Source organism: Myotis davidii, unplaced genomic scaffold (assembly GCF_000327345.1).
Source record: "Myotis davidii unplaced genomic scaffold, ASM32734v1 scaffold1120, whole genome shotgun sequence".
In the NCBI taxonomy this organism is placed as follows: domain Eukaryota; kingdom Metazoa; phylum Chordata; class Mammalia; order Chiroptera; family Vespertilionidae; genus Myotis; species Myotis davidii.
Genome location: NW_006292588.1, coordinates 830,593 through 844,060, shown reverse-complemented (window position 1 = coordinate 844,060; position 13,468 = coordinate 830,593). Strand labels below are relative to the sequence as shown.

At 40.4% G+C, this 13,468-nt stretch overlaps 1 protein-coding gene across 1 annotated transcript in view; it reads left to right on the top strand.

Moving 5' to 3' along the window:
- Positions 1–12,594, top strand: part of CUBN (cubilin) — a gene marked incomplete at its 5' end in the record, with an annotated part of 224,139 nt that extends 211,545 nt beyond the window's left edge. The window contains 5 exons of the mRNA XM_006766043.2: positions 2,680–2,827; positions 3,739–3,920; positions 6,834–6,999; positions 8,475–8,710; positions 12,213–12,594. Of these exons, the coding sequence (XP_006766106.1) occupies positions 2,680–2,827; positions 3,739–3,920; positions 6,834–6,999; positions 8,475–8,710; positions 12,213–12,320 (840 nt within the window). The remainder of the gene's footprint in view (positions 1–2,679; positions 2,828–3,738; positions 3,921–6,833; positions 7,000–8,474; positions 8,711–12,212) is intronic.
- Between the last annotated feature and the right edge of the window lie 874 nt (positions 12,595–13,468).

Here is a 13,468-nt window from a genome sequence, read left to right as displayed (position 1 = left end):
TATCTGGTACTGTGATCCCTCCAATGTTGTTCTTCTTTCTCAAGATTGTTGTAGCTATTCAGGGTCTTTTTTTATTCCATATGAATTTTTGGAGAGTTTGTTCTAGGTCTTTGAAATATGCCATTAGTATTTTAATGGGGATTGCACTCAATCTATAGATTGCTTTTGGTAGTATAGACATTTTAATGATGTTGATTCTACCAATCCATGAACATGGTATGTTCTTTCATTTGTTTATGTCTTACTCTATCTTTTTTCAATGTCTTGTAGTTTTTAGAGCACAGGTATTTTACCTCTTTAGTTAAGTTTATTCCTAGGTATCTTAATTTTTCCATTACTGTGAATTTTTGATGAGCATCTCTGGTGTTCTGATTCTGGTGTGCCATGGACCATGCTTGGAGAAACACTTCTGTAATTAGTGGAATCTAAGTATAGGGTGAGATGAAGGGGTCAATGCAAACACAGGGAAATCAATGAAGAGGCCATTTAGCCTGGCTGGCATGGCTCAGTGGTTGGGTGTTGATGAACTGGGAGGTCATGATTCGATTCCCGGTCAGGGCACATACTCATGTTTCGGGCTCGACCCCCAGGGTGGGGTGTGCAAGAGGCAGCCGATCAGTGATTCTTTCTCATCAGTGATGTTTCTGTCTCTCCCTTCTTCTCTCTGAAATAACTAAAAAAACATATTTTTGAAAAGAGTCCATTTAGCCCCACTCTATTGGGACTATATTTATGGTAATGTAAGAGAGAAAAAGTGGGAAGGAGTTGTTTTGGTTTAAAAAAAAAGAGTCCAAATTGCTGATGGGATAAGATATTGAGGAGACAGTTGGACATAAAAGTGTGATAGTGAGAGAAGGTTTGAAGATTTGGTTGTCATCATCATATGAGTCAGTAGTTAAAACAATGAGAGTAATGAGAATATCCAGGGAACTGTAAAGTGAGGAGTTGGGAACTGAGGACAGATGCCTGGGGGAACACTTGGGAATGCCTGTGGTGTGAGGAGATTAGTTAATCTACCCAAGTTAATTTTAGGAGGGTCATGTTCAAACCCCCATGTGCTGGCTGGCAATAGAAGCAGATCCAATCTATCACTTCCGAGTTTTCAAGTCCTCCTCATTCTATGTCCGGGTCCCCTGTATTGCACATGTATCTTGGTGGAGGCTGACTCCAATTGGAGAGAGGTTTGAGAGCAGCTGGTTGCTGAGCAGACACCAGATTTGCTGAATTATTACAAAGCACAGACGCCGAGGTATATCCTATTATCCCATGGTGGTCAAGATGCTAGGCTATCATTATTCCATTGGTTATCAGAACACTATTTGTGTATCCCAGTGGTACCCTTCCTGGAAGGACTTAAGGTCAAACAAAACCCTTTAGTTAAAGCTGTTTCTATTTCCCGTTGCTTCGTAAATCCAAATTTCCCACTGGGTGCAGACATGCTATTCACAGGGCACCAGACAGTTCTGTATTATAATGGCAGCTAGATCAGCCTCAAATAAGACCCTATATTTGTCATGAATAAATAATTCAGCTGAATGAATAAAGGAAATAACAAACGGTTTCAGCATGAGTAGGGAGGGGAAAAAGTTAATAAATCAACTGATAACAGAAAAACTGAAACTCTCAGGGTGTCCAAAAGTAGAAAGAAGATATAGTTGGAAGATCATGAAAGAATCATGTGGTGGAGGCATTGCAGGTAATAAAAAGATCTGACTGGATAGCTGGCTTCGGAGTTGGCAACCACAGAGAGTAGAGATGAAAGTCAGTGGTATTAAGGAATGCAAATTAGGATATTTAATGGGTTCTCTGTAAGAACACTGAAACCTCCAAGGGTTCATAAAATGACTGAGCTAAAATACCACAAGTCTTTAATTAAGGAAGGGAAGTAACCAGGAAGAAAGTGAGAATAATGAGAAGTGTCAGAGAGTATCTTTGGCCAGATGTGGAGACTCTCAAAGGAGAGCTAGCTTTGATGCAAGGATATAGGCTGCAGAGAGCAGCCTGGGGATTCCTGCCCATCCTCCCACCCCTCATTCTTACTCAGTAAACTGTGGACTGTGGGAAAGAATGGCCTCTACCAGGAGACTGATGGAGACCCAGGTATCACTCAAGGCTAAGGATGTGTACAGGAATGGTTAACAATGCAATTAAAGTTCAAGTACACAAAAGGGGAGGTTAGGAAAGGACCAACAGCAGGAGGTCCTTTGTTGGGGTAGAAGCACAGATCGGTACTAGGAGTTTGCAGCAGGAGTGGGGAGTGAGCCTTTCAGTAGATGCCCAAGAACTACAGGTATTAGAGGCATATCTGTGTGAGAGGCAGCAGATGCCCTGACTTTGATACAAGTGGATGAACTGTAGTTCACTTGGACAGCACTGTGCTCAGAGCCCGGGCACAGGCCTTGGCTATGAAGAGAGGAGCATGGTCTCATTTTCAGGAGGCAACTTATCTGTCTGGTGATTTCAACATAAACTTGACCTCCCCTACTTCCTCTCCCTTAGAGAATGTGAGACAGTTGTGGATTCCAAGGCTAATGCCAGTCTTATTGCCAAGTGTCAAACAATATAACTAGTTTCCATGGCTGAATATTGAAGCACACTTTCATATGCATTTCATTTCTGCTATGGCCTATCTTCTTTTGAAGCAAAATATAATGTGATTTGGCTTTCATTTCTTTTCAGAGTAGTGGAAATGCAAGAATCCACCTCTGTGGCAGAAATGCAACAGCTGTACCAACATTCTATTCTTCTATGAGCACTGCCATTGTCATTTTCAAGTCCGAAGTTTTTAATGACAACTCCAGAGTGAGTTTTACCTATCAGATTGCAGGTGAGCCCTGGAACTTTATCTTTTGTATCGAAAATCTTTCATCAGTACAATTATTGCTGGAATGGACTCCTGAGGGTAAATTAGGGCTTGTTAGCTTGAGCCACACCCATATGAGGTGAGACTCTCTTCACTAGAAACCAGGCCCAATTTAGCAAGTTACTAAAGCTGGTTTCCGAAGAGGTCAAGCTAATATAATACTAATTCAAATGTTTAGAATGTCAGCATACTCTTCAAAGTTCACATAGTTAACAATTTAAAATTATATGTTATTTTATTAGTTATCCACTTGAACATTTATAGAAATCACTATAGCTTAGAACATTTTTTGTCAAAAGCAGGAAGCTTTGAAAGGCTATTTGATTACTAAGACTGAGAAGTTTATTTTCAGAGAATATTTTCTTTCATGTTCATTCCAACCTTGATTAAAACTAACACTGCCTTTGATTAAAACAAACAAATAAAAACACTATGGTGTTTTCACCAAAAATGGTTAAGAACAACAATTTGCCAGTTCAATCAGAACAAATAATCCATTAAAGGGAAATCCTCATACAAGACTCTGTCTTGGAGGTAGAGACTTTATTCGTGAAAGAGTCTAAATGTCAGCCAACCACCTCAGTGTGATCAGAAAAAGCACAGAAAATTCTAGAATACTCATCTTTAAAGGTAAGTGCTCCTATTTCACATTTCATGTGGGGGTGTTTCCTGTTGCCAAAACCCTGCATAGCATTTGCTCCCTGTGCCCTTCACCTCCCCTCAGGGATCCCAGTGACCTCAAAGGTAGATGCAGAGCCTGGGTTAGTTTTTTTCTAAAGTGTTTAAATTTAGTCATTTCTTGAATTATTCCTATCAGGTTGAAAGAACACTAACTATTGGGATACATACATTAATTGTGAATTTTTTTATCTAAGGTTGTAACAGAAACTATAAAAAGGCGTTTGGCAATCTGAAGAGCCCCGGATGGCCTGCTAATTATAACAATGACATGGATTGCACTGTTACTCTCACAGCCCCACAGAACCACTCCATTTCCCTCTTCTTCCACTCCTTTGGCATCGAGGACTCAAGTGAATGCAGACATGACTTCTTGGAGGTAACATACATTTGGATCTCATGCAAATGAATTATTTAAAAGATGATGGATCACTTCAAGTTTTTCACCTTTTTCTCTGCTGCTGCTAAAAATATATCCCTTACTCATTTCATTAATTTATTTCTTATTATTTCACTCCATAAGTCTCCTATGGCCAGGCACCAGAAATGCAATAGGGCTCCCAGGAGGCGCATGGTCCAGTGGGAAGGCCAGGCAGGAAATAGTCAACTCCCACAGGATGTGGGAAGGACGAACAGAGTCACATGGGGGACAGAGAAAGCTTCTTGAAACTTCGCATCCTCCTTCCACCCTCCACTCCTCCCCAAACACAAGAGAGCAGCCTCCTGGGCCTGGAGCAAGCAGAGGCATGCTCCTCCAGCTCTTGCCCCTCTGTGATTCCTGTGATTCCTGGGGCACCAGCAGAGTGCCCTCTGCGCCCTTTCTGCCCCACATCACCCACGTTGTGGAAGTGAGGACTGGCGTTGTTATTCATGGGAAGATGTTCTGAATGAGGCCATGACTGGTGCGGGCTGTGTATGGAGCCCAGTGCCTCTATTTTGCCATGAAAGTCCCAGGGCTCCCCTGGGTGTCCTTTACAAGCTCTGTGGAAAATGAGTTCATTCTGAGGAAATAAAGTGGTCTGCACAGAGGATGCTGAATTCTCTGCTCTCTTTGAGTCTGCAGTAAGGTTTCCATAAGGTTCGTTCACTCCTTTACACCTGTTATGGAGTTTAATTTTCCTGGAAAGCTCTCCTCTACAGAATTCATCTAAGTCAGTGGTTTTCAACCTTCTGGCCCTTTAAATACATTTCCTCATGTTGTGACCCAACCATAAAATTATTTTCATTGCTACTTCATATCTGTAATGTTGCTACTGTTATGAATTGTAATGTAAATATCTGATATGCAGGATGGTCTTAGGGGACTCCAAAGGTGTCTCGACCCACAGGCTGAGAACCGCTAATCTAAGTCCTTTGTTGATGAATATTCTTAACCTATAATGTGACAAGTAGTGGGAGGAAGTTCCTACCTTTTCCATGGGGAATACTTGCCCTGGTAGGAAACTGGAGAGGAGAGGGATGTAGCAGGGAGGAGTCAAGGAGAGAAATACAGTACTGTTTGTGTTCAATCAGGGTGTTCAACTCAGACCTATGTACCTCACGCACCACGGAATCTAAACATTTGTATGAAGCACAAAGCAGAAAGGAGGGGAGGAGTGGGATACCGGGAAGGACAGACTACCCGGTCATTTTGGAATCCCACTGAAGCTACATCCTGCTCACCTCAAGCCTGAGTTGATCATCACTGACTGGAGTTAGTGTTTGTTCTTTGCCTTTGTCCGCTGGGAGTGAAGGCCAGCTCTCGAGCACTGACAGATGAGGACTTCTCCTCCCAGCTGTCCTTCCTTATCCCACAGAAATGGGTCTGAAACTTCTTGTCCTACGAACAAAAACAGGAAGCTGCTACTTAGGCCTGTGAAGTGCAGCTGCATCTGGTTGTTGGTGGGAAGATCGTGGCACGGTTCACGTGGCTGCCATCCCAGCAAACCTCGGCCTTCCATTGGTTAGCTATGGCAGGAACAGAAATTTCTGAGGATCCCAACTGTATTAATCAACTCAAAGGCCAAGCCCTAGATCACATTTGGAATTTGCACTTGTCTTCAGATCTTTGAGACCCTCTCTTCTCAGGGTCCTCTAATGTCCCGGAGATGTCTACCACTCTCATGGTTCCTGCAAAGAGAAAAATGTATAGAATAAGTCATTAGCATGTTCCATGGGAATCAATACCTTGCTCATCTCTTAGAGCATCAGCTTTCCTAAAGATAATCAATAGGAAAAAGGCCCAAAGCCAAGAGTATTGTGATGGCACATCTGGTCCTCCAGCATCCTTGGATTGGCACCGTCTCTGTCTCCTGGTAGATAACTGGCTACTCTGTCCATGGCAAGGCACTCCAAAAAGCACCAGAGGCATTATTCCCTCGATTGGCGACTACATAGACCTAAAAGGAAACTCTGCAGGTTAACACACCCAGCAAGATGAGCCCCTGGGCCTCTGAAGACACGCTATGACTTAGAACAATCAGCAGTGGACTAAATGTAAATGTTAAACTACAAAATTATAAAGGAGGAACTTCCAAGATTCTGAGTACCTATATTAACAAAACCACCACCTCTGCTTTGCCTGGAGTCCTCCTCGAATGCACAGGAGGAGCCAGGCCTGAGGACAGATGAGGCTAAGTTCACAGTGTGCACATGGTTTTCTGTGTGTCTACTCCATGCAGTGAATTTAAAAAAAAAATCTAGTCAGCTGCAAAATGTATTTTTAAAATGTATCTTAACAGTAAGAAATTTTGTCAATTGAGTTGCCTCCTTTTTCCATATAGAAATTTCTTTCATTTGAGCTTTATATGCTTTACTAGAGGCCATGTGCACAAAATTCATGCATGGGGTGGGGGTCCCTCAGCCTGGCCTGCACCATCTCACAATCCGGGACCCCCTCAGGGGTTGTCCGACTGCTGGTTTAGGCCTGATCCCGCAGTGGGATTGGGCCTAAACCGGCAGTCGGGCATCCCTCTCACAATCTGGGACTGTTGGCTCGGAACCTCTCACCTGCCTGCCTGCCTGATCACCCCTAACCACTCACCTGCCTGCCTGATCACCCCTAACTGCTTGCCTGCCAGCCTTATCACCCCTAACCACCTCTGCCTGCCTGCTTGATCGCCCCTAACCTCCTCTGCCTCAGCCCCTGCAGCCGCAGCTTGAACCGGAAGGATGTCCCGAATGACATCCAGCTGTCCGGTCTAATTAGCATATTACACTTTTATTATTATAGATTATATGCTAATGTGTAGCAATGATAAATCAAAGAAGTATAACATACTCAAGGATAATAATTCATGACTCATTTTTAAAGGTAAGAAATGGAAGTGATAGCAGTTCGCCATTACTCGGCACATATTGTGGAACTCTGTTGCCAAATCCTATCTTCTCTCAAAATAATGAACTGTACCTGCGATTTAAGAGTGATAGTGCAACTTCCAGTCATGGATATGAAATTATCTGGACCTCAAACCCCTCTGGTAAGACATTTGCACTTTGTGTGGTAAAGCAATGTAGGTGAGTAAAACATAATGTGCCTAATAGAAAAAGACCATTAAAAGTGACCTTTTTAGCCATCTGTATACTTGATTATTTTCTGATAAAAGTAGAGATTTTTAACAATGAACGTACAAAGATTCTATTTAATTCTTTTACTCATTTCTGTAGATTATGTTAAAGAATATACATTTACATATAGTCTAAAGATTTTAAAAATTCCTTTATAAATTCTGATTTTGTCATATTTTTTACTTTTGAGTTAATCATCAAGGTAGTTCTCTGAGAATTAAAAGGAAAAGTTTTTTTAAAAAGACACATTACAACCCTGTCCTTGTGCGTACAAAAGCAGCTGTGCTCTGGGCAGCTCCTGCCGTTTCTGGGCAGTCCTGGAGGTTAATTGCTTTTTCAGGGTAATAAGTACCTTTCTGCATCTTTGATTGGTTGTTTATCAAATAATGAAGGAAATTTAAGCCATGTCATTATCTTTAAACTCAAAAGAGAAAGAATACTTTGTGACATGTCCTCAAGATACCTAAAAACTTTCAAAATAAGAATGATAAAAATGACATTTAAATACACTGAGGAATAAGAAAAGGGTTCTATCAAGACAATCATAGGTGATGGAATCTTGGCGCCTAAAGATACTTAAGGATGAGTTTCAATGCCCTAATTTCACAGATGAGGACATACAACACCGAACTAACGAGTTGCCCAACACGCAGAGCTACCAGTAGATTGTGGTGGAGGCAGGACCAGACGCCAGTGGGCAGAACCCAGCCCATTTTGTTTGTTTTGTCATGCCAAGTATCTTCCTCCTGTGCCGCACCATATCTGGATACCCAAGGCTATCTGGTCTGAATAATGATAGTATACAAATAAACAAATGAATACCAACACTTACTTTTTTTGGCTTCAAGTATGTCAATCGTGGAACTGCCAGTGATAAGCCCAGTCAAGTCACTTTTATAGTAATTACTGCCCAAACATCCAGTAACATGTTTTCTGTTCAGCCCTGAAATTTCACTTTTATTTCACCCACATCATTGTAAGAACTCACTGCTTATGGAGAACTCTACCATAAAAAGTACACAACAACTTCAATTACTCTCCCCTACAGTTACCTAACCTAGTTTTCGGTTTTCCCATTGTGTTTGCAGCCCACCATTTTCAAAGAACTGACCTGGAGGAAGCTGCCCCTAAGTCATGATAGAGGGAAAGGAAGATGTGGTGCAGAAAGGGGTGGGGGAGGCCTGGGGGGCAGCCTGGTGGTGAGGGAGTCAGAGGGACTTGGCTCAAAGGAGAAACAGGAAAAGGGTCTCCGCCTCCACTGCTCTTGCAGAGGGTCTCAGCACCTTAAGGAAACAACAGCCCCATCTTATTGCCTTACAAGTGCACTAAAGGACTCCAGCTGTTTCCTTCTTTGTTGAATCAAATTTCCTGCAATTCTTTCTTGCAGGCTGTGGTGGAACTCTTTATGGCGACCATGGCTCCTTCACCAGCCCTGGCTATCCGGGCACTTACCCAAATCACACTCACTGTGAATGGGCCATCACCGCTCCTGCTGGAAGACTTGTCACCGTCAACTTTTACTTCATCAGCATTGACGATCCTGGAGACTGTGTCCAGAACTATCTTCTACTCTATGATGGACCAGATGTTAATTCTCCATCCTCTGGACCATATTGTGGCACAGTGAGTAGAGCAAGATTTTCAAATTCCCATTTATTATGTTTAAATAATGAAAGTAACTCAGCATACACTTTTAAAGGCAGACACATGCAAAGTACAAAGCACAATGTACTGTTACATATTCCGTACAGTTTTCAGATTTTTCTTTCTATTTGGGGGAGAATGAGTGCCACCTAGTGGCCATTGCATTAAATTAATAGTAATATAGTTTCCAAACCCAACTGTGCATCGGAATTACATGCAGTTATACGGTTTTTACATAGGAATCACCTATGCTGTTACAGTTACAGTTATTACATTGCAGACTTCCAGTACACACACCTATCAAATCAGAATTTCTGGGGGAGGAGGTGTGGCACATTGTTTTTTAAAAGTTCCATTTCAAGCCAAAACTGGTTTGGCTCAGTGGATAGAGCATCGGCCTGCGGACTGAAAGGTCCCAGGTTCGATTCTGGGTTGCAGGCACATCCCCAGTGGGAGATGTGCAGGAGGCAGCTGGTCGATGTTTCTCTCTCATCGATGTTTCTGACTCTCTATCTCTCTCCCTTCCTCTCTGTAAAAAATCAATAAAATATATATATTTTTAAAAATGTTCCATTTCAATGCACCACTAAAGGTTGAATACCTGCATTTGTTTCTGCATGATTAGGACTTCAGAAAATTTAGGTGCCTGGCTCCATTTCATATACTTCTTGTTGAAAATTGTGCGGATTCTTTGAAGAAGACACAGATATTAAAGATTGGTCTGGTGACCAGGCGTTTGATAGTTTTTGCGAAGTTCTGATGGACTGGTAGATTTCTGACATTGACTCAACACTGTTTGCATGTGCCTGCACTGCCCTCTCGTTTTACTGAAAGTAGATACTAACAGAGCTTTCAAGTAAGCAAATGTGATTGCTGATGGGAGGGTATCTACTTCTCACTGTTCTACTTTTTAGTCACTTAGGCTTTCTAACCAAACCTGACAGAGAATTATGTCATCTGGAAATCTACATAGTTTTTTCAAAATATATTTTTATTGATTTCAGAGGGAGAGGGAGATAGAAACATCAACGATGAGAGAGTATCATTGATCAGCTGCCCTCTGCATGTCCTACACTGGGAATTGAGCCCACAATCCCAGCATGTGCCCTGATCAGGAATCGAACCGTGACCTCCTGTTTCATAGGTCCATGCTCAAACCACTGAGCAATGCCAGCTGGGCAATCTAGATAGTTTTTCAAAAAAATATAACATGATTTGTAAAATTAACAAATGTTTATTTTCAGAATTATCAGAAAATAAATGATTTTCCAAAGCCCTGGGAATTCTCCTATGCATTCTTTAAAAACACCTTTTGAGTATATTTGCAGATGCACAATATATTTTATACTGTTTTGTCATATGGCTTTTTCATTTACCAAAATATCATTACCATCTTATACCAATAAAAACACTGGGGTATCATATTTAACCATTGGATGGGTATTCTATTGCACAGGTACCACTTAATTTATTTGATGAATCCTCTCTGGTTTATAGACAATCCCGTGAAAAACTTTCTGGTAGCTGTATCCTTGTATACAGAGTTAATCACCTGGGAGCAGTCTTAGGGGATTCACAGTCCTGTTATTCTCAGGAGATTCGCAGGAAAGAGAAGCCAGTCAGTGTGTCACATTTCCAATTTAGAGACTGACTAGGTCTTAGAATTTATTTGAAATTCCTAAACATTTCAAAAGGGGAAAAAAGAGGTCACCTTTAACAACACCGTTATTTTGTATCTGCTTGGCTTTGTTTTGTTTTCGGTGACTTTCAAACATACAATCCCATTTGCTCCCCACAGAGGTAATTCAGTGATGTGGGAAGAACAAGGATAACCAGGACTTTGCAGATAAAAGAAAACTGAGGGTAGAACTTAACTGTCATTTAAATTAATGGCACACTAAGTCAAAGTCTATAATTAGATATGTCAGGTTTTTTTAAAATTGTGGGTATTTATAATATTTCACCAGTTAAACGTTTTCTTTGATAAATGAGGACATCATTTTAAGTATAATTGTTTTCTTTTTAAAATTACAGATACAACTGATTTCTTTACCATTTCAAGTTCAATAAAATCAGTTTACTTCCGGAGTGATAAAAGCCACTCCTTAGATTGTTAACCTAAGTAACAAAATCTAAACATGAAAGAATAACAGGAAAAATTCAGAGAATCAAAGAAGAGTTAAAACTTTGGTTAACTATTCACACTAGTTTGTTAAAGTAAAATAATAATTGAAAAATTTGGGGATTAAAATGGAAAGACAAAATTGCATGCATGCAGAAATATGCAATATTGAATATACCTTGATATATATCTCTTTGGGAAAATATTCTCTGTGCTGTACTCACTTGAATAATTCACTGTCTTGGAAATGTCTGCCTTTGATGAGTCTTTGGGAGAATTGATGCAGTGAGGCCCAGTAGAATGGAGGCCAGATTCCAAAATGAAAGGAATCTCAACCTACTGTATAGTTTACTGACATATTTGGCTCACAGTTCACCTACTCCCATTTAGAATGTAGCTCATGAGAACAAGACCTTTTGTCCTTTTGGCTCATTTTTTTTTATAACTCCAGTGCTAAAAAAAAAAAAAAAAAAAAAAGTGCCTGCAACATGGAAGTCTCTTGATACCAGGAAAATATTTGTTAAATGATTAGGAAATGGGAGAAAGCTGAGACCTCACCCCCAAACACACATTGTTCCACAGAAAGGGAAATGAAAATAAATCCCCAAAGAAAACCATAGATATTAAGGGGAGAGAGTTGCATCCTTTACTTACATGACTGTTTCGGTTGCAAATATAAGTATGTGTTTTCATTAGAAAAATTAAAATTTTAGTAAGAACTTGAATTGGAAATTCAATTTTTTGTGTTGTTAATGCTCACCCAAGGATATTCCCCCCCGCCCCCCTATTGATTCTTAGACAGAATAAAAGGGAGAAGGAGAGACACAGAGAGAGAAACATTGACGTTAAATATATCAATTGGTTGCCTCCTGCACTTGGGGATGGAGCCTGCAACCGAGGTATGTGCCCTTGACTGGAATTGAACCTGAGACCTTTCAGTCCACGGGCTGACGCTCTAACTACTGAGCCAAACCAGCTAGGATGGAAATTCAATTTTTAATGACAATTATTCTGAGATATAATTCACATACCATGCAATTCATCTACTTAAAGTATATAATTCAATAGTTTTATTAGACTGAAAGTTGTGTACAACCAATTTTAAACATTTTCATTACCCCCAACGACCCCGGTAAACTATATTCATAACACTCCATTTCCCTTCAACCCCTAACACCAGTAATATTCTTTTATAAAGTATGTATATTAATTCCTAGCAGGATTACTTCTAGACATATTTAACAATTTACTGTAATTTTATTACTGCTTTTTGTAGTACCTTTTAGTATGCTAACAGTTTTTGAAAAAGGTTCAGATTTGTGAATAATATAACTTGTTACTTTTTTTTTTCAATTTTAGGACACTAACATAGCTCCCTTTGTGGCCTCCTCACATCGGGTCTTCGTAGAATTTCATGCAGAATATGCAGTGCGTCCGTCAGCAATACAGTTAACCTGGGACAGCTGAGGGCGCCACACGGATTCAGCACCGTGGCTCATCTGCAGGAGCCTCAGACATCGCCCTGGACAGAGTTCTGCCATCCTGATCCGTGACCCTGCCTATGCCACTGAGAGTAACTTTAACACTTGTTTTTCACCAAAGAATGTGTGGAATCAATATTTGTACATTTTTAAAAGTGTAGAACATAACTTCCTTAATTTTGGCTGTGCTCGTCATTCTTAATTCTAATATTTGAGCTGAAATGTTCTAAACTTCCCTAAAGAGTTGGAAGTGATTATGGTGTATGTGCTGTAAATTTTCAAACGTAAATGATAAAACAGAGGTGTGATTTTTACTGTGAATATCAAATTATGTGTAATAAACTTGAATTGTACATAAATATGCTACATTCATTTTTAACTTTTCCATATGCATGCATACAACTCCTTTGGCTGATCTCTTACCCTTCCAACCCTCCCCTACCTTCCACTGTAGTTTGACAGTCTGTTCGATGCTTCTTTGCCTCTATCTATTTTTGTTCATTCACTATAAGATGTAGGTGTATATAAATTTTCAAGTTGAATTTTTACATTTAAGGGAAAGAACACTGGAGCCAGGCTGCTGCATTCGGATTTAGTTCTACCAGTTAAGAAGTGTTTACTTAATTCTCTCTGTTTCAGTTTCCATAAGTACCACCAGTTTAAAAATATAATACGTGGAGTTATAAATAGTTGAACAACACTTTTACAAACTTTTCTTCTGCCGTTAACAAGAGACTTTATGTTAAATATTCAAAGTTAGGTCCTATTCAGAACATGGGACCAAGAGAATGAAAGAAGCTTTGGGTCTAAGGCCATACCACCCTGAATGCGCCCGATCTCATCTGATCTCCGAAAGAAGCTTTGGGAATGTTTTACTTTATTGTACTCTTATATTCAAACTAGTGGCCCAGTGCATGAAATTCGTCCACATTAAAAGGGAATTAATTAGTGGAAATATTTTAATATTGCTATTTGCCCTTTCTCTATAATAGAAGTGTGAGAGATGAAAGAAAATGAGCAAAATGTATATGAAAATTTCCGTCCTGTCAGAGTCTGGGGCGCACTGCGGGACCCAGAGCCATGTCCCTGCCCAACCGCACGCACCTCGAAATAACGCGAGACCCTGACCCGGCC